Source organism: Notolepis coatsorum (genome assembly GCF_963971535.1).
Source record: "Notolepis coatsorum genome assembly, chromosome: 3".
NCBI lineage: Eukaryota > Metazoa > Chordata > Actinopteri > Aulopiformes > Paralepididae > Notolepis > Notolepis coatsorum.
Window position 1 is genome coordinate 49,881,286 of NC_140167.1, and position 21,583 is coordinate 49,902,868.

At 44.1% G+C, this 21,583-nt stretch overlaps 2 protein-coding genes across 2 annotated transcripts in view; one reads left to right on the forward strand and one right to left on the reverse strand.

Moving 5' to 3' along the window:
- fancm (FA complementation group M) overlaps positions 1 to 9,818 on the reverse strand; it is a 122,156-nt gene extending 112,338 nt beyond the window's left edge. The window contains exons 1-4 of the mRNA XM_084311196.1: positions 9,323 to 9,818; positions 9,029 to 9,201; positions 8,435 to 8,516; positions 8,081 to 8,235 (exon numbers count right to left, since the gene is read on the reverse strand). Coding sequence (XP_084167322.1) covers positions 8,081 to 8,235; positions 8,435 to 8,516; positions 9,029 to 9,201; positions 9,323 to 9,788 — 876 coding nt within the window. The 5' untranslated portion in view covers positions 9,789 to 9,818. The remainder of the gene's footprint in view (positions 1 to 8,080; positions 8,236 to 8,434; positions 8,517 to 9,028; positions 9,202 to 9,322) is intronic.
- Positions 9,819 to 10,385: 567 nt separating this feature from the next.
- iqcc (IQ motif containing C) lies at positions 10,386 to 21,165 on the forward strand (the record flags this gene model as incomplete). The annotated part of the gene is made up of 5 exons (XM_084310639.1): positions 10,386 to 10,427; positions 13,694 to 13,837; positions 13,936 to 14,281; positions 14,567 to 14,688; positions 20,403 to 21,165. The coding sequence occupies 5 exons, from the start codon at positions 10,386 to 10,388 to the stop codon at positions 20,436 to 20,438; spliced, it is 690 nt and encodes a 229-aa protein (XP_084166765.1). The 3' UTR covers positions 20,439 to 21,165.
- Positions 21,166 to 21,583: the final 418 nt, after the last annotated feature.

Genomic DNA, 21,583 nt, shown 5'->3' on the forward strand with positions numbered 1-21,583 from the left:
AGTGGTCCTGCAAGCAATCTTTCGTTCAGTATCCATGTCAACACCCACCTGAATGTGATGTTCTTGTCTTGCAGCTATGACATACCGCTGATGCACGTTGCTATGTAGGCTAGGCATGGCAGATAGATGCGTCTTAATGAGCTCACTTTGAATCACAGGGAGAGGAAACCTCCCCACCCCATTCCTACTCCAGCAAATGCACACAATCTAGATGTGAGCACTTGTGCAAGGATGGGGATATTTTATTCTTTTCACAGTATGCTCCTAAATTTTTGTGCTCCTAAATCTTTTCATTTAAATTGTTCCTTGTAGGAGCACATGTTCTTCTTGGAGAAAAAAATAACACAGTAAAAGTCTCCATGTGAGGACAGGAAGGGCCATGCCATGCCTACCAATATTGCCCACAGCTCATTGGCCACAGTTGTCATTTAATGACAAAATCAGCTGTTATTTCATTACAATGAGCTGTCCCCATCAGAATGTCTACAATGGAAAAGGCCTACAATGAATAGCCTAATCATCACCTACTGTACCTACAGTTCTTATCATTGGTGTCAATTGTTTTCATCCATCTTTCACTAATCATTTAAAATAATTTAAATTTAGAGAGTAGGCAAGAACATTGAGGAGACAAGAACATTAAGTAGGTAAGATCTGGGTAGACCAGAACATTGAGTAGACAAGAACATTGAGTAGGTAAGATCTGAGTAGATCAGAACATTGAGGAGACAAGAACATTGAGTAGACAAGAACATTGAGTAGGTAAGATCTGAGTAGACAAGAACATTTAGTAGGTAAGATCATATAGTAGGTAAGAACAGTAGGCCAGGCTCTGGGGAATAAACCCCTGTGCTGTATATGTCCTGTGCCCTAAAACAGAAATGTCCTGCAGAACAGGCCTGAAGGATACAATTTCCTTTTATCAGATCAAAATGCTCCCCTGACAAAAGGAGTCACACCCCTGTCTTGTTCCCCTGTGACAGCAGATAGCTTATTTTCCCAGAGAGAGGACGTGGGGCTCAGTTACTATGAGGCATACTGTAGCAAGTGACACCACAATCTCTCACAAGAGGGGAAGAACCACACATGCGTGCACGCACGCACACACACAAATAAAGTATAGTATATCACAGCATGTTGTGTACAACATACTCCTGTCTCATGGGGATATTGTTTATGGGAGGTCTCCTCTTCCTTGCTGTGACTCACAAATGATGAATTTGGAGACACTTGTGATCTTGAAGGAAAGGTAAACACATACACATCAGTTGTAATGAGTAGGCCGTCTTAATAACTGAATCAATGCTGTAATTACATAGGCTTTATGCGTTTAGATTTTTGACATCCGTCAAATCCGTTTGTCTGCACATCCCCCCTCACACAGGCCTAGTTCCATCTGCACACGTCACTAGGGCCGTCACAAACGGTCACACAACTCAAATAATTACGTTATTAAAAATGACTCCCTCAGTGCTTTTGAATGATGGCAGCAATAAACTCCAAAGCATCTAGTCTGTCGGAAATACAAAAGAAGAATCCTTTCATTTGGAAGCAGACGTCGATTTTTTTTGAGAAAAGACACTTTTTTTCAAAACTAGTCAAGTTCACTTTGCATTAGAAAAACTGGAGGGGAAATGTGTTATTGCATGTTTGTTACGGCCTGAAGCTGCCTAGAAAACCTTTGGTCTCTATCCCGATTCCCCACAAAAGAGACCGTCCATAGCTGATGATTTCATGCTGAAACACCAAGCCCAGCTAGCCAGCAAGCCACCTAGCTCTGAGCTGCCTATCAAGCCATTACAAGAATGAATTCCATTCATGGAAATGTATGTGATAAAAATGTGTCTGACAATCGTTCTGTATACCAGAAACCAAGCTACATTCACCAGCAACACACATGAGCTTTGCCCTATCCTCTGTGAGAATAGAAGTAGATAAACGTTAGCCAATTGCCATTAACGTCGGTGAATGTTACATCATGTCATCTTGTACAAAGGCTTTTCACAAACCATACAATGTAGGGAATCATTAGCATGGCACTCAGATGAAATCACGACAGCTAACTCAAATATTGAGTAATAACAAACATGAACTGATGTTAGCTATGCTAATCGAATAATTAGCACTTTGTTTGGTTGTCAAAGGGATACGGCACGGCAGCTAGCAAGCTTATTTAATGTTAGTCATTATTGACAGCGCTTCATTCACATAGTTATTTTCAGACAAAGCTGTGTGTTTTGCTAGTCCACATGTACACGACAACGTTTCATTACGGAATGCAACAGAGGAAACCAAGGTCTTTACAAAAAAATAAAAAGGGTCTAGACGTTGATGATGTTTCCTTGACAACAAGGGGAAATTCAGCTCCCAAGGGCCAGCGCTGTCTATTTAAGTGGATGAAACGTTTACAACACTGGTCCCAGTCAAAAGCTCCAGTAGTTGTTTACTTCTGCCTCGGTGACCAAACCTTGGGTATCTAAGAACACTGGGGGAAACTAGGAACCGACTGGGAGACAGATGTCTACTGCTGCTGGCCCAAGATCAATAAAGGAAGGTATTGTCTGCTTTAATTAAGGCCCAATCAGTGGAAAGCCCCGCTGCCGAAAAGAAAAGAATAGCTACGGAGAAACCCTTCTATTCTGTAGTTGACCGACTCAGCTGTTGTTACTAAGGACTAACACTAAAACAACAGGTAATAAATATGAGTTTTTAAATAGCAATTTCAGTATTTTGTGGCTGTAAAAAGTTTGTTTACATGTGTAATGATTGTAAAGATTTGAGAATAGACCTATATTCTGTTTCATGATGATGGGTTAAGAAAGTTCAAAAAAGCTTATTTTCCGTGCAACTGAACAGTTCAGTTCATTTTAACATCTATGGTCAGCCACCATGAAACTGTATTTACTACCTGCTAGCATAAATTACCAACGTCAATCTCCCAGAGCAAATAACCACACTTTGAATCTGTTTACATTTGGGAGCTTCCGCTATTATGGCTTCTGCTTTGTTTGTACTTCTAGTGCGGGCTGAGACAGAGAAACCTAGCTGCTGGCTGAGACACAGAAACCTAGCTGCTGGCTGAGACAGAGAAACCTAGCTGCTGGCTGAGACAGAGAAACCTAGCTGCTGGCTGAGACACAGAAATCTAGCTGCTGGCTGAGACACAGAAACCTAGCTGCTGGCTGAGACAGAGAAACCTAGCTGCTGGCTGAGACAGAGAAACCTAGCTGCTGGCTGAGACAGAGAAACCTAGCTGCTGGCTGAGACAGAGAAACCTAGCTGCTGGCTGAGACACAGAAACCTAGCTGCTGGCTGAGACAGAGAAACCTAGCTGCTGGCTGAGACAGAGAAACCTAGCTGCTGGCTGAGACAGAGAAACCTAGCTGCTGGCTGAGACACAGAAACCTAGCTGCTGGCTGAGACACAGAAACCTAGCTGCTGGCTGAGACACAGAAACCGTTTGGTAGAATATTCCTTTCAAATACCCCACACACCTGTACATGATGTTTTAGAATCACATTTTAGGCTTAAACTCCTGTACTGGTGCAGAGCAGTCAGGAAAGCGGGCCGATTCAGAGCAGCCCGTCTGTGGCCGTATATTCCAACACTCAGCTAAGATCAACTTCTCTGACCCAAAAATAAACCTGACCCCAAACTGTACTCTGGGTGGTTAGGTTACATGGTTAATTTCTCTGATTTGCACAAGACTTCCATTTATTCAGCTTGGATGACAGTAGTGCTGATGGTGCACAGCGCAAGGCCTCCTCTCCTCATCTCCATTCCTTGAGAACAGTTATTGGTGGTGAAAGCACTGTGTAGGGCTCCAATAGCTAGTATTCGTCTCCCATGTCACACTAGCATACAACCCAAGTTGAGGCTAGAGGATAAGAAAGTTAAAAATAAATTATTTAAAAAAAGGTGATACCTTTTTGTGATAACTAACTAACACCAGCAAGACCCAGCTGGGCTAATGCCCCGTTTCTCTACTACAGCTGTGACCTTCTAGGGAGGTCAACCAGTTGAGACAGATTAGTCTGAGTCAGGGCATATGGCTTATCTATAGTATGGTACACACAGTAGTACAGTATAGTACAACGCAATACAATTACAGACACAGCCTAGTGGCTCACGCATGGAGAGAAAGAGAGCGCGCCCTGGGTTCCACTAATGATCCAGACCCATTTCCAACCAGAAAGACACAGAAACCTATAGCTGCTGGTTGAGACACAGAAACCTAGCTGCTGGTTGAGACACAGAAACCTAGCTGCTGCTGACTGCCATAGAAGAGCAGGTCCACAGCAGTATGTGTCTCTGTCACAACTACTACCAGGGTTCTGATGGAGACTTCACTGCCTGAAGCCGAGTTTACTGAGCAATGTCACGCTGAGGGGTGCGGCGGTCCTTCCGGTGCCCCTGGGTAGAATTATCCTTTCAAATACCCCACACGCCTGTACCAGACACTTCAGAATTAAGAACAAGCTGTTGTACTACATCACATTATCAAGACTGGCAACAAGCAATGTTTTAGAATAACATCTTAGGCTTAACCTGTTAAGCCTGTAGGTCCCCCAATTGGGGGACCCTGCTTTTCTTTATCATAAATCGATCAATAGAGACCGTATTACATCCCCAATTATCATATAATGGGGTATCATTGGAAAGCCACACTCATTGGCTACAACCCTGTCCAAAATTATTCGAAATCGCCAAATGTGACGGAGCGAGAGCCCCGGGAGTTGGGGGTGGTAATGTGTACTTTGGCGCATGCCTCACATATCAGCATGTAACTCGAGAAGCGCTGAACGGATTTTGTCACCTAAAAGGGCAATCGACAGGCAACAAATAGGGCTTTAATTCTATCTATATATTGTATTAAAAGAAATGCACACCCGAGCCGCTAGAGGTCGGCAAAGTGGCATCGCGAATCGTCCTCATGAGGGCCCACATGTGGGCCCTTGGATGTTAAGAGGATGTTTTCTTTTTCTTTTTTTTGTAGCCAAGTGTAAAGACCATAACCCTATCAAAACAGGGGGCGGCTACGTGGCGTAGTGGGCAAGGCACTCGCCACGAATACTGGAGACGCTGGGCTCGCCTGTTCGAGCCCAGCGCTCCACATTGCTTTCAGTTTAGCTGGTCGTCCGTACTAATACACATTGGCCGTATTAGGGGGTGGGAAACTGATGGGTGGGGATTGGGCGTTGTGGACAGCGACTCCTACAGGTCGGTTGGTGCGCCTGCGCAGTAGAATCAGGAAGTGTCGGGGGCAGCGTGAGCCTCCCACGCATTACTCCTCGCCACTGAGAGGTCGAGCTGCGCAGGTGAAAAGATGCGACTGCTGTTACCTCAAGTACCGGAGGGGCCTTTTGCTATGTATGACTTAGTCCACATTGCAGCCGGCTTGTGGGAGGCAAGAAACAGCGTTCGTGACAGGGGAGGGTTGAATTGGATGATACGAAATTGGGATGGGAGAAAATATAGAAAAATGGGAGAAAAAGTGGATAAAAAAAAACCCTATCAAAACAGCAGTCAAAGTGTATATTTACCAATGTTTTATACGATTTACAGAAAATAAGAATTTATCGAAAAAATGCTAATTATCTCTTTTATCGTAAAACCGAAAGGAAATGACTAAATCCAGATTTAACCCTGCCATTGGAAAGAGGAGCCTTTCCCTATCAATAGATGTATGATTTGGCCATAATAAGGTCAAGGTCAAATATGAATTTATAATTAGTATCTACAAATCCTTCTGTTTAATCATCTTCCCTTTATTCATTTGCTTAGATTTTTTTTACACTTGATCTCAAGAAGGTGCTGAACGAGCTCGGTTCACGCACAATTGTAACATGGTGTTATTCACCGGCACAGATGCAAAAATAAATCATAATTTATATTCTCCTTTTTTCCATTACAATTTACTCAAGCCTAGTAACAGACACAATATTTCTGACACTGAAAATACATACCCCCAGGTCCCTACATGTTCATAGATACCAAGAACATGCAAATTGGCCTTGTAGAAGTGGAGCAATCTTCCATTTACTTAGGCATGTACCTTTAGGTGAAATTTCTGAAAATAGGGCTACAGCTTAACAGGTAAACCCCTGTACTGGTGTGGCCGTATGACTGGTCAGGCAAATCGGCTAGATTCAGAGCAGCCTATCTGGGTGGCCGTATAGTCCAACACTCAGCTAAGTTAAACTTCTCTGACCCAAACACTGGCTGTGAAAAAATACATGTGACTACAAACTATACCCTTGGTGGTTACAGGGTTCATTTCAACCAGTGGGTAACAGTGGCTCAGGAAATAGAGCAGTCACCTGGTAATCGGAAGGTTCCCGGTTCGATTCCAGCTCCTCCTGGAAGCATGTCAAAGTGTCCTTGAGCAAGACACTTAACCCCTAACTGCTCCCAGTTTGGATAAAAGAGCTATATAAATGCAGTCCATTTTCTCTAATTTGCCCAAGACTACCATTTATTGCCCAAAACGTCCTGGCTAATGTACCAACTAGCCCCGTCTCTCTACTACAGCTGTGACATTCCAGAGGGTCAACCAATTGAGACAGATTAGTCTGAGTTGGGGCAGGTGGCTTATACAGTACAGTACAACACAATACAATTACAGACACGCCTAGTACCACACACATGGGGGGGAGAGAGAGAGATATAGAGAGAGAGAAGGCAAGTGAGAGAGAGGGAGGCTGGGAGCCTGGGGTTCGACTAATGATCAAGACCCATTTCCCTTGCCTACCAATCAGACAACCAGAAGGACAGACCATAGAGAGCACCCCCCCCCCCCCCCCCCCCCCCCTTCCTGTCAATCGATTATTAATTGCACTGGTAAAAACAACACAGGGAGGGGAAAGGATTGTGTTGTTTACATGACAAGGACTGGGAGAGCAAACTGGGAATTGTTGTAACGTAGAGACCTATATCGACCATGAGGGGGCAGCAGAGCAGCACCAAAACTAAATGTAACACGACTTGGATCATAAGGTAACCAGATAGGAAGCAATGGAGGGAAATTTAAAGACAAATTATTTGTGTTTTGTCATTTTTTATATGACAGACACAATCTGAACAAAAAAATATCATGAAGAAGAACGGGTAAATTATATGATGGATGGATCCTGATAATACATTTGCTGTGTCAGGACAATAACAATATCATGGCTAAAACATTAGATGGACGAGTCGGACGACAATGACTTAAGCAAAAAGACATTCAGTTGTTTTTTTCCATACAATTCAGATTGCAAATGTTCATATCCTTTCAGCTTTAAATTTCACCTCCCTTTCAGAATTTTCATTTGCGAGGTCAAAGACAAGGAACAAAGAGGGGAAGGATTTTTGACAAATTCATCACAAGAACCTGTCAATAGATGCACACCTTAAAAGGTGCCATAGGAGGGCGGTTAGGTGGTCGAGCGGAGATTGCGTTCGTCACCAGCCCCGGAGCTGTGAGCTTGGTTCGCCTGTTCGAATCCAGCTCACAGCTCCGGGGTTGTCACCAGCTTGGCTGGCCGTCTGCACTGATACAATTGGCTGTATCAGAGGGTGGGAGAAGCTGGCGGGGTGGGTCCGGGTCGTTGTAAACAGCGACTCCTACAGTTCGGTCGGGGCGCCTGCTAAGCGCGGATTGGACGTGAGGGGGATAGTGTGGTCCTCCCACACGCTACGCCCTCTCAATGAGAATCCGCGCTGCCAGGTGAAAAGAAGCGGTGATTGGCTGGACGTGTGTCGGAGGAAGCACGTGGTAGCCTCCACTCTCCCAAATGATCTGACTGTGGGGGGTAAAGCGCAGCGACCAGGAAGGGACTGGGAATTGGCATACGACTAACATTGGGATGGGAGAAAATCGGAGGAAAAATGGAGGGGGAAAAAGACCAAAAAAAAAAAAAAAAATGCCATAGGAGGCAACTTCAGCAACACTAGGTCAACAATGGTAAGTACACTATAACATTCAGTCCTAGACCATCATCCTCAGCCAATAAAGTAGTACAGTAATGCAGTTTTAGTGTGTGGAGTTTGTTCGTTTATGTGGACAAGTGTGACACACCATGCCAAGTGCATGCCTTACCTCCAAGTAGCGTGTCTGGTGAGCGACGAGGGCTTCTCCCAGAGGAACCACCAGCTTCTCCAGGCTGCGCTGGTGGGAGTGGGCCTGGATATCTGGGCTCTCTTCTGCACGCAGCTCAATGTGGGAGATCAACAGGTTGGAGATCACCTGCTGCACTGACTACGGGGAAGAATGGAGAGTGTGAGTGAGTGAGTGAGTGAGTCAGTGAGTGAGTGAGTGAGTGAGAGGTCCGAGGGGGTGCTATGATATCACATCTCGCGCACGGCCATTCTGCCTCCTCTTTCTGTCAGGGGTTTACAATGTCCTTTGACAGACAGGCAAATAGACAGACAGACAAACAGGCAGGCATGGTACCAACCTTAGCATCTCCTCCTGGTGTGGCACTAAGAGCCAGGATACGAAACTGCCGAGTCTGACTCCCCAACTGTCTGACTACCTGAGCACAGGGGGGAACACAGGAACAGAGGAAATCTAGTCCAGTTATTAAATAAACAAAGGAGTGACCACTGGGAAAATGTTGCCGATAGGCTTTATAGCAGTGGTTCTCAAAGTGAGGTCCGGGGACCCCCAGGTGTCCTTGAGCGGTTTCCAGGGGGTCCCCAGCTAAATGAGTAATAATTTAATTTCACTAATATTTTATTCACTAGAGGTTCGCCCAGTGAGATAATTAATAAAAAATAACTATTCTGATCATAGGTTTCACTCTCTCCACTTATATCCACGCCTGTGTACAATATTGGACAGTTATGGAATTATGGACAGCATCACATCAACAAATTACTTCTCAGATGGGGATTCCTGGGACAAAATCTTATCAAATGGGGGTCCCTGAACTATTACAAGCAATTTGGGGGTCCTCAACATGAAAGAGTTTGAGATCCTATTCTTCATAGAACACACTCTAGGTGATGGCGTGACATACCTGACAGTAGGCATGGCAAGACGTACCTGACAGTAGGCATGGTTGCCCAGCGCCTTATGGGCTTCGTCGATCACCACACACTTGACCTGCAAGGCCGGACAGGTGTCTCTAGACAGATCGTTGGCCATCACCTGAGGGGTCAGGAAGAAGACGCGCTTCAGCCTCCATAGCTCCTGCCTCTGCCCTGCCGCTGTAGTGCCTGCAATTTGGGGATGGGGGTGTTGTCATTTTGTGTCAGTTTGAGAGGAGACAGACAGGGGAATGCATCAGAGGAAGAAAACGTGCATTATGTGTTTGGTCTATGTAGCACCCTACAGTACCTGTCAACTCAGCCATGTGAGTCTGTGGGATCCCCATCACCTTATAACAGGCCTCGATCTGTTGTGCAACAAGGGGTTTAGTAGGGGCCATGAATACTATCTTCCCTGATGGATACCAGCGATAGAAATTGTACATGACAACTGCGGCTATGAAGGTCTTTCCCAGGCCAGTGGGAAGACACACCAAGGTGTTCTGGAATAATGCAGCCTCCGATATCTTCAGCTGATATTCTCTGATGGGGTAGTTGGTGGGATATATCCATACTTTAGCTGCTGAGCTGTCAAAGCCAGGGAAGTCTGGGTAGCATTGTCCGGTCGATGGGGTGTCGGTGAGAGAATGTTTGTCTATTCCTGAGGGGTTGTCACTTTGGGCAAAGTTTCCATCAAGTTGCAGCGTCTTCTCAGCTTCATAGACGGCGACAATCATCAGGTCATCATCGTCATCTTCAGGCATGTCCTCCTCCATTCTCACCTCCAACTCAGCTCTGTGTGTGGACCCCTGACCTACTTCACCCCATAGTGAACTGCGGGGAGGCAATGTTATACCATTTGCGCTCCGTTGTTGTGTTTTTGCTGTCCCTGCAGTGTTGCTTGGAGTTGGTTTTCGCCGTCCAGCGGCTGCTTTCTTGCGAACATGTTTCGGTTGACTAACCTTATTTTGAGAAAGTGATCCGCCCCAAGTCTGGAACAATGTCCTTTGATTTGCACCACCACTCATTTCCAACGTGTAGTCAGATAACTTAGTCCATGTGAACTGCAACAACATTACAAAATGAAAAGGGTGTACAGGAGAATTACTTCCGTATAGCCGTTTTCAAAATAAATAAAAAATACATTGTAATGATGTCATACTTCCACAACGATTACATACGATTTAGGAATTGTGGTGTTACGATTATACTCTCAGCACTGCAGTGAAGGCAGCTTGTTAAATTGGTTAACGTGGTTTAACGACAATCATTTCCCCAAATGGCTTTTATTTATGCACGTCGAAGTGTAACACCGGAAGAGAATAAAATGTTTGAGTTCATCTTCCGCGACGTTTTGCGGCGTTGCCATAACAATGGAGAGACGCCAGTGGGAGAATAAGTTGATCAACTTTCAGGTAGCGTTGCGTTAGCTAGCGCCAAGTGAAATGTTACAAATAGAAAACGTTATGGATAACAATTCCTTGTATTAGCAATGTTATACCGCAAGCTGTCATGATGATGATTAGCATAACGTTGAGCATAATATGATGAATTGAAAATGGGGGACCCTGATGTAAACAAGACGAAAGTCTTTCGGTCTGCATCCCCTTAACAATTGTGTGTATTGAGTTGTACTGTACAACTGTACAAGCAAAACTGTACATTGGAATATTGACAACCATACTTGGACATTTACTGTACATTGGAGGTGGTTGTGTTAGGACATTTACAGGGGCCAGTTTCGAATTGCCTTTGAGGTGCTTTGGTACCATGAGGTGCAAGCATAGTCGTAGTACCCTTGAATGAGTGCTCCTGCCAGAGTCTTCAGGGTATTCTTATTTACCAGTGAGGAGATCCTGTACAAGAATCGTTGGTTGACTTTTTTTTATTACATTGGATGCCATTTTGTCGCAGGAGTAGTAAATGCGACAGCGATGGTTAGCAGTAAAACAGATAGGATAAAGTTAATAGTTAAAGTAGCAGAACAACACATGGGTATGAAGGGGTTGACATGGGGGGAAGTAGTAAGAGAGTTGTGTGCACCTCAAAGGCGCTAAAAACAAAATTACAAACATCTCAAAACAAACTGGTCAGACTACTGCTTGACCTTACTCCTAGAACCCACCTCACCCCTGTCCACTTTGACAACCTAGGATGGCTTAGAGTAGACGACAGAGTACAGCAACTTGCAATGGGCCTGGTCTACAAGATACACTACACGACCAAGGTACCCATGTACATGTCAAAATACTTCCCAAAGGTCAGTGAATACCACGATCACAACACCAGAGGGAGCTCCACAAATCATGTTAAACCCAGATTCGGCTCAAATAAGGGACTAAACACGTTTCGCAATTATACCACATCAATGTGGAACGCCCTACCCAAAGCTGTAAAGGAATGTGGATCACTACCCACTTTCAAAACCTCTCTCAAGGGACACCTACGGGAGACTGCAATTCAACACTGGCCCCTGTAAATATCCTAACCCAACCCCCTCCAATGTACAGTCATTTACCTAGTATGGTTTTGTCAATAGTCCAATGTACAATTTTGTTTGTTTGTACAGTGTCTCCCCCCCCCCCCCCTCAATGTACAGTTTTGCTTGTATATACAGTGTGCCCCCCCCCCCCCCAACCACCTCCAATGTAGATTACCCAGTATGGTTGTCTTGTCAATATCCCAGTGTACCCAACCCCCCCCACCCAACCTCCTCCAATGTACAGTTTCTACGTCAAATGTATATACTCCCTTTTCCTGACTCCTTCTGTATCACAAACAGTACTGTATTTGCAAATCTGGTATGTCATAAATGTATAGATGTAGCAGTACTGACTATCTGTATGTCATGTATGTCATATATGTCCTGATGAATTGAAAATGGGGGACCCTGATGTAAACAAGACGAAAGTCTTTCTCTGGTCTGCATCCCCTTAACAATTGTGTGTATTGAGCTGTACTGTATTGTACCCATTCTGCAATCTGTTAATAAAGTTTTCAATCAATCAATCAATCAATCAGTTAGAGAAGGGGGTTGTGAGTGATCAAGTAAGAGAGCTAGGGAAGGGGGTTGTGAGTGATCAAGAAGGCCAGAGTCAGCCCACAGCCAGGAGGCAATGAGTGACTCATAGATTAGGTTTGGATAGGGTGGTGATGTTAGGGATGGGTTTTTTGTTTTGTGTGTTATGGGGTTTAAAGAAGAAGAAGAAGAAGAAGGACATTGTAACATGGATTGTACAGTAGGTGGCGGTATGCACCCTTTGTGGTCGCGACCTGCCATTAACCATTGAAGAAGAAGAAGCTAGGCGGTACGCTTATAGCTTATCCGCAACAGTAAGTTACTTCCGGGGTAGGCCTGATTGGCCCCGACAGGCACGTGACGCGCAACTTTCTCTGCCGCGCGGCAGAGCTATATGCCAGTAACCGCCCCTTATTCAGTATCCAGAAATAGCTCAATTGGCAAGACTGCATGGCTGTGGATCCTACGGCTTGTTGCTGGCGAGTTCGATTCCCTTCAATTTTTTTTTTTTTTTTTTAACGTGCATTCGCATTCTTTCGCCGTTTCATTTCGCCTGTTAAGTTTAGGCATTGTTTCGGAGTTGGTTAAGGTTAGGCATTGTTTCGGAGTTGCTTGAGGTTAGAAGGGTTAAGTTTAGGCGCTGTTAAGGAGCTGGTTATGGTTAGAGTTTGACTTAGAGAATGGCAATATTTTTTAACGTGCATTCATTTCGCCGGTTAAGTTTAGGCATTGTTTCGGAGTTGGTTAAGGTTAGGCATTGTTTCGGAGTTGGTTAAGGTTAGAACGGTTAAGTTTAGGCGCTGTTAAGGAGCTGGTTAAGGTTAGAGTTTGTGTTAGAGAATGGCAATAGACAGCCTATTTCCGCGCGACAGCTCTCAGCAGCCTCGTTGCGCGTCCTGAGTTTGCCGCGTCACGTGCCTGTCGGGGCCAATCAGGCCTACCCCGGAAGTAACTTACTGTTGCGGAACAGTTACAGGCAGTTGGTACATAATAAACAGCCTGTGTTGGGGGGATTCACCCCGGCGACACAGCAGCACCAATCACGTGAAAACGTCCATTAATCACAAATATGGCGAGGGGCAATTACTTAGGCAATTGTAAAAGCCTGTCATCAACGGGCGTTTTCGTATAATTGGTGCTGCTGTCTGATGAATTGAAAATGGGGGACCCTGATGTAAACAAGACGAAAGTCTTTCTCTGGTCTGCATCCCCTTAACAATTGTGTGTATTGAGCTGTACTGTATTGTACACATTCTGCAATCTGTTAATAAAGTTTTCAATCAATCAATCAATCAATGCCACACCGTCATGTACACCAAATGTCGTTCTCATGGAAAAGTGGAGATATTTGACTAAATATACGTGTTTTTCCCCCAGAACTTTCCCTTTAATTAGATATGAGAGTAGAGCTGACCCCAAGTCACAACAATTAATTATTGGGTGATTAAAAACAGACGGAGGGCGACAAATTAGAATGCCATGGGGGTGAATCCCACCCCAACACATTGTGTTCTATGGCTGTAAATGGAATATGCAATTCCTGAAATGACATATTCAAGGCATGAATATTACAGAATGCCGTTCAACTCTCTGTAGGAGTGTGCGCTAACATTTGGTACTTGCTAACTTCACCATTCAGCACTATCTCTTTCTCTGCTGTAGGCACACGCTCGTGGATACTTGATGAGAAAGGAGATCAAGAGTGCACGGGAAGATTTTGAAGACATTGTGAGAGAGATTGATGGAGAGCTGAACCATCTAGAATGGCGAGAGAGCACCATTCCCATCCCTCATTTCACAGACACTGTAAGTTACGCTGATGGGCAATGTATTGAAAACATGATGCCTCTTTTTATTCAGCATATATAACTTTTATTTTGTAACTCTTTTCTTCCATTCAATAGGATGGTCCCAGTAAAAGGCACACATCTACCAGTTCAGCCAGTAAACCTGTGAAATCAGCACTAAACCTCAAAGCCTGCCCCTCGGATCAGCCAACAGCACCTCCATCTCCAGATAACACAGAGCCAGAAAGAGATTGTTCCCACAACCAGGGCCAGGCCTCCCTCTCCCGGGTATGTTCCTCCAGTAGCCCCCCAGGAGAGGATGGAGAAGGGGGGGTAGAGTACAGATGGGGGGACCAGGTGGTGGAGAAGGGTCAAGAGGGAGGCGTGATGGAGAGCACAGGAGACACCACGACCGCCTGGAGTAGTCTGGGGCAGGACATGAGTTACAGTCATTCTCATAAAGGTGAGAGTGATGGTGTTCACTGCCCGTCTCCTTGAAAGCAAGGCAACTGAAAGGGCTTTTAGGGACAACACTGTTTTCTTCTTTTCTTTCTTCGTCCGTCACTGTGTCTGACTCTGTCCTCACGCAGTGTGCCGTTTTGTGTCCGTCTTTCCGTCTGTCTCTGCCCGTCTCTCTGTGTATCTTCCTGTCTGTGTGAGAAAAGTAACGGTGTAACATTAATTTGGAGCCAGTATCTGTAAATGCCTTAAGGGTAGAATGATTGTAAATGTGTGATCCGTCTCCCAGGTCCCCAGCGGTACTGCTTGGTCCAGGAAGTGCCATGCAGCCCTGAGGCCCTGCGTCTCCATAGAAACACCCTGGCCATGGAACTCCTGTGGCTCCAACAAGCCATTGCCAGCAGGAAAAAGGTAAAAGAGACGGATGCAATGATTCCCCTACATTTATTAAGCGGCGTTGGCAGCCTCCTGCAAGAAGAAAATTGCTCACACCACTACATACTGTTGGCCCCCAGAATATACAGTACATGTGAGGCATGTAAGGACAATAAAGGAATCTGAATCTGACTATGGGGCCAATATCTAGAGTTAGTCCTTAAAGTAAACAAATGCATAATCCCACGACCAGCAATAAAAAAAATAATGAGGTTTTTCTTTTGCCTTTTCACCTTATCACCATTTCTCCCATCCCTCAATTTAGTGGTTATGCCAATTCCCTTCCTGGTCGTTGCGCTGCCCTACTGTCGGTCTGGGGAGGGTATAGAGTCTATAGACTATCACATGCTTCCCTACTGTCCATCTGGGGAGGGATTAGACTACCACATGCTGCCCTACTGTCAGTCTGGGGAGGGTGTAGACTACCACATGCTGCCCTACTGTCAATCTGGGCAGGGTGTAGACTACCACATGCTGCCCTATTGTCAGTCTGGGGAGGGTGTAGACTATCACATGCTGCCCTACTGTCAATCTGGGCAGGGTGTAGACTATCACATGCCTCTTCTGATTCGTGTGGAGTCGCCAGCCGCTTCTTTTCACCTGGCGGTGAGGAGTTTCACTGGGAGAGTGTAACGCGTGCAGAGGTTCATGCTATCTCCCACTGATCCCCTCCCTGCTGAACAGACCGACCAGTAGGAGCCACTGTTGCAACAACCAAGACTCATAGTCATATCCCCACCGGCTTCCCACGCGAACAATTGTGCCAATTGTGTTCAAACAAAGCCGGAGGTGCCGGGAATTGAACCCAGGGCCCTGTTCCTCGTATGTGGCTAACCGAGTTAGTTGGATAATTTTCAGGATAACTTGACATAAGTCAGGCTTTTCGGTTCCACAAAGCAAGTTTGACTAAATCACTATGGCAACAAATCGAAAACTTTTAACCTGCTCCAGCGCAGGTTTACTTGAGTTAGCTGGATAAGCTGGCCACTCCCTCGCAAAAAAATGGCAGCTCCCTTCCTCAGAGATCCCATTATACCATTCTGAATAATGTTTTTGTGCTTAGTTCTTCTAGAGGGGTCGCGAGCAGCCGCGGGGGGGGGTCGCGAGATGATTTCCAGAATCTATTGATTTCATAGAATGTGTGAAATAGGCCTATAATTAACCCATTCAGTGCCAACTACAAGATTAGTCGGGTTAACTCGCCATGCGTTGAGAAAACCTGAGAAAACTCGGGTTTTAATCGTTATTTCTTTTATTAGCAATATCCATTCATTTTTCATCCATCCAACCTGACGTTATCATTGGGAATGGGTCTGAGCTCGAAAAGGGCAAATACCACCGCCTATCGTCTCCCGGATGGTATTGCACATCATTGGATTGGATTGGGTGGGACTGTGCATCAGAAAAAAACTCCGCTCCCGGGGTTTCCCTTCTCGGGCAAGCAGTATCTGTTACCACATTCACTGGGGAGGCTAGGAGCAGCTTTCGATGATGTGTTTTGGACTATAATGTTGGATCAATAAACGCGATCAATATTTGGAATGGCGATCAGGAATTGGATTCATCTTTTTGCAGAACATCTGATGTGAGGTAAGGACTCTATGTTACCAGTCTTGGGTTAATCAGATATTTTTTTCTCCACCATCGCAGCGTGTGTGTGTGTGCGTAACGTTATCGCTGACCACGGCATGGATAATCGATTTTTCAGCCCGCTTCTCTAGCGTGCATAAGTACACATATACTATCGATAATCTAGCGTTTATTTGAAAACGATTCATAAATCAGCCGAAAAATTACAACGTGTTTTGTGTATTCCAGTAAAGGGCTATTTTTATCGCAGAATTTCTCTGGAATTACTAGACATCTCCAAAACTATACTCTTATTCAAAACGGTATAAAATGGAAATGTACCAATGAAAAAACAATCCGTTTCGTACATGTTGACTGCAAGCAAGTCATTGATAAGCGAGGGGTGTTTTAGACCCATAGCCATAATTTAAGATATAGTTGAACCGTTCACAAATTTCCCCATTCTCCCATTGACTTCCTTATTGGCACGCTAGCCCTAATATGGTCAAAGAGACGTGGCTCTGAATGAGTTAAAAACAATTAAAATACATTAAACTGGTAAAAGAAATGCTTTTGAAATGTAAAATAATAGATGTAAAATGCTGATAATAAATCATATTCAGCCTATGGATTTACTTTGTCCTAAATAATGCACGTCATAGCTATGGCACACGCAACACTCACTGTGGTTATTTTAATAACGGAGCATTGCAAATGTGAATCCCGCAGGGATATTTTGAATTAATGAAACTTGGATCCGAGGTTATTGTGGGAAGGCCTACCGGGCGTTTGGCTCTGATCAGTTTCATATTCTAGTACAGTGATTCATAGGTCAACCAACTCTGCAATTGAAGCGTCTTTACGTGTGGATTGTGGATGTGAATTACGAGGAATCTGAATCTGTCGATTGTTTAATTGTATCACTGTCACACGTTATTGTGATATTGTAACTGGGATTAAAAAGGCTGAGAGAGAGCAGGGCGAAGCTGGGTGTGTTGACTAGGTGCAAGAATGAGTTGGATGCGCTGTTTGACGGACTTTATGACGTGGACGTGGAAAAAGTGAATGAGCAATTGCAAGCTTTTTTGAGAAAATGCATCAATCTGTTCAAGCACTGTTATCTGATGATGAAAAAGAGGGTGATGAACATGACTGGTATAAACCAAAGGTTAATCAATTCAATGCATTTATGGATGATGTCCGAAGCAGATTAAAACCTGATTAATAGTGAAACTGTTAATAGCCTCCAAGCCTCTCTGACACCGTTATTTCGGGCGTCGCACCTTGAAAGTACATGATACCTAAGCGCATACAGTACAGATATCCTCATACGTATCTATTAATTCATATCAATTAGATACTCTTTGGGCTTGTTTTTATCTACTTATTCTGAAAGAGTTGAAATTATTATTTTCGCTAGCAAGATCTCATTCGATGATTCATTCCATTAAGCCTACTGCCAGCAGGCACATTTAAAGAAATATAATCTGATTGATTGGGGTAATGAGGGACTTAAAATTAGCCTATAGATATGCATTTAACTTTTCTGGGATATTTTCCCATTAGAAAATCATGGTTTTCGGTGATCGACACCTCCCTTTCTTTCTTTTTTATCCACTTTTTCCCCTTATTTTTTTTTCTATTTTTCTCCCATCCCAATTTCGTGTTTCCAATTCTCCCCTCCCCTGTCTTGAACGTTGCTCGACTATGCCCCCTACTGGTCGGCTGTAGAGAGGATTGAAGCCTTGCATCACGTGTTCCCTCCGGCACACGAGGAGGCAGCCTGTCACATCTTTTCGCCTGCCAGCACAGACTCTCATTGGCGAGGTGTAACGCATGGGAGGCTCACACTACCCTCTCCACTTCCTGTCTCTGCTGTGCAGGCGTCTCCCAACCAACCTGTAGGGGTCGCTGTCCACAACGTCCAATCCCCACCCATCGACTTCCACCCGCTGACTCTGCCAAATGAGCCAGTACGACGGCCAGCCCAAGCCGAAGGCAATGCTGAGACTGGGATTCGATACATCTCTCTTGCATTGGTGACGAGCGCAATCTCCGCTACGCCACCCAGCCGCGATTGACACCTCCCCCTTTTGAACTAAAACGGCCACACGCAATTATCCTGATTACTGAAGTCTGGTTCGAATTAACGAGATTGTTTGAGCCCGAATGAGCCTTCGAGAAACCGAGATAGCCTGACTTCAATCATCGGGTTAATTTAAGCTTAGTTGAACCAGGTACGAGGAACAGGGCCCAGGTTTCTGCGGTGGTGGGCGATTGCTTAGACCTCTGCACTACACAGATGCCCTGATATGAGTTTTTACTTGTGTTTGCTGTATTTGTGACTCTGAAACGTTGCTAATGTTTGTAAACATTGGAGTAAAACAGACCTATATCCTGCTTTTTGATCGATCAGGGAAATTCCAAAAAGCTTATTTTCCATCTACAGATCAAACTGTTCAGAATGTATGTGATTATACACCACATTTATATGGTTAAAAAAAGAAAATCACAGATTGAGCCTTTAAATATTCAACTGTTCAACGGACAAGAAGATGGATACCAATTTCCTCTCTGCGTTCATTAGAAAGCTATCCAGCTGCAAGCTAGCCTGGATAATGTTTTCCATAATGTTGGTGTGTTCCTTTTTAACATCAAATATTTCCACTCATATCCCATCTGGAGAAAGGTGCTAGGAAGGAGTTTCTTATTCTTCCTGGAAGTATTTGGACACCCTGACTGTGTTATAGTTGTAAAGTGAATAAGTCAAGAAACGGCCCCTGTGCTCCACGTTCTGCATTCAAAGCGTCTTCTGAATCTTCATTAACTTTAACATAAAAATGGTGAAGAGTCTTGGACACGGCCACTCTCATTTAACCTTTTATCACCGCTCAAGTGTTTCTGGCCGGACGCCCCTCTCTCCAGCGCGCTACTTGGCGGCGTGACAAACACGCCCTGGTGCCCTTTGTGCCGTCGAATCACCAGAAGTGAAGTGAGGCCGCCGTCCAAAATCAACAAAGTGAACATTATCATGAAATCACTGCTATAACTCCCAAAGCCCCCAAAAAGAGTGGCCAAAAAGAAACTGGTTGTGAGAAGCAGCAAGATAAGCCTGATATAAGTATGTGTGGATGTTAAAGACGGGGTTCCCATGGTCGTGAAATAGTCATCTCGGAGATGTTATGGAATTTGAATATGGGTTTTCCAGGAAATGTTTTGGGAAAATTACGAAATCATGAAATCCCCATAAACTTGCTTTCTTTTCTTTCTACTGTAGCTACATTAACGCTTCCATTTACAATGTCATTGCAGTTCAAAGTAAAGGTTTAAGAAAAGGTTTATTCAATACAGTCATGGAATTTAATGGGAAAATAAGTGTGGGAACCCCGTAAGGAACGTGTGAAATAGTTTAATGCAGCTTTGTAGCAGAGACCAAATGAAAAGAGATGTGTAATAATGTTGATGGTTTTATGTTGGGTGCTATCATGCTGATGTATGAGAGAGTAGCGGCAACACTCAGCATGCCAAAAAACAAATTTCCCAGAGGGGACCAATAAAGGCTTAGCTTATCTTATATACACACACACACACACGCACACACGCACACACACACACACACGTCTTTACCCCTGTCAGTTTGACAGTTATAAAAACGGGACAGTTTCTAAATGTAACCTATTCAGTGTCTATAGGATACAGAGCATTCATAGCAGTGAATTTCATATTCATTGTGAGGCTGAAGATGACCCTCACCTGGTGAATTTCTTGCTCAAGTTAAAACATTTGTTTCGCCTCCATTTGCGTCTTCCCATTGACTTTGTATGCATTCGTGCTGCCTCAGAATTAGTATTTTATTTGAAGTCGTACTGTCTGAGTGCCAGTGGATTAAGTGATACCCACAGCCTCGCACTTAAAGTTAGAGCAGGAACACGGATAAGAGGCTGATCATTTCCCCTCAGACTCGATTACCGCGAAAGACCCAAGGGGAAAAACACTGACAAATCTGTATGTCTCATCAGTTATCCCATATAATTAATGGTTTTCAGCAGATCAGTCAGTGCTTTCTCCCAACCATTTAAGCAGTGAATGACTTGTCTTGTTTCCTCTCCTCTCCCCTACAGTACCTGTCACTGAAAGAGAGAATGAGTGTATCCTGACTGCAGTTGTCAAATTCCAAGTCCCAAGTCATCTCGAGGTGGACGTGATGATGATGAACTGGACAGGATCATATGGGACTGAAACTTGGCCTGAGCTAAATGACACTAATGGAATCTTTTTTTGTTTTTAATACATTTATTTATTAGTCATCAAGGTACAGTGGAATACAATACACATTGAATGGCACATTTCGTATTTTCTCCCTCCCCTGTCCCACCCAATCCTACAAATACACAACAGAAAACAGAGAACATGCAAACGCATATCTCTCTCACTCATCCTTCCTTCTCATTGTCCAATTATAGTGTCTTTAGCTTGGCTATGTAACCAATAAAAGGGCCCAAATTATTTCAAACTTTTCACTAGACCCCCTTAGGTTGTATTTAATTTTCTCCAGATTTAAAAAGAACATGATATCTTTGAGCCATAGGGATGCTTTTAGGGCTGATGGTGATTTCCACTCTAGCAAGATCCTTCTGCGTGCTAATAATGATGCAAAGGCAATGCTATCTATTGTTCTTCTCCTATATATAAAATGCGGTCAATTTGTCATGTTTGAGCAGTCTTGCCTCTTATCTAAGAAGATCTATAAGTAAGCCTGTGTTTCCATCAGTACCACCATTCCGCCCAGGTGTCAGGATCCATTCATTTTGGGGACCATGTCTAAATATACTTCTGAAGTATTAAAAAAAAAAAAAAAAAACGACTGCTGTGCAGATTTCAATAAAATTGACGATTCTGAGTCAAACGTATGCGTTTGTTTTAGCATTTGTGTCTTTACAACATTGTTATTACAATCTCTGAAAATGTTCTCTTTAATCATGTTAAATTAAATTCAAGTGTTTTATAAAAAAAAAATCAACATAACATATTTAAAGGGGAACTCCACTTTTTTTGGAAATTAGCTTATTTAACATCTTCCCTGGAGTTAGACAAGAAGATACATACCTTTTTTTGTCTCTGTGCGTGCATTTTAGCTTTGGGAATAGACGCTCCGTTAGCATAGCTTAGCTTCATCACTGGAAGTGAGGCAGGACAGTAGCCTTACAGTGCCTTACAGCAATAGCAAGGTCTGACATTGACCAAACTTGATATGCATGACCTTGGTGGGCTCTAGGTCAACTCCTGAAAAGGGGGTCAATGT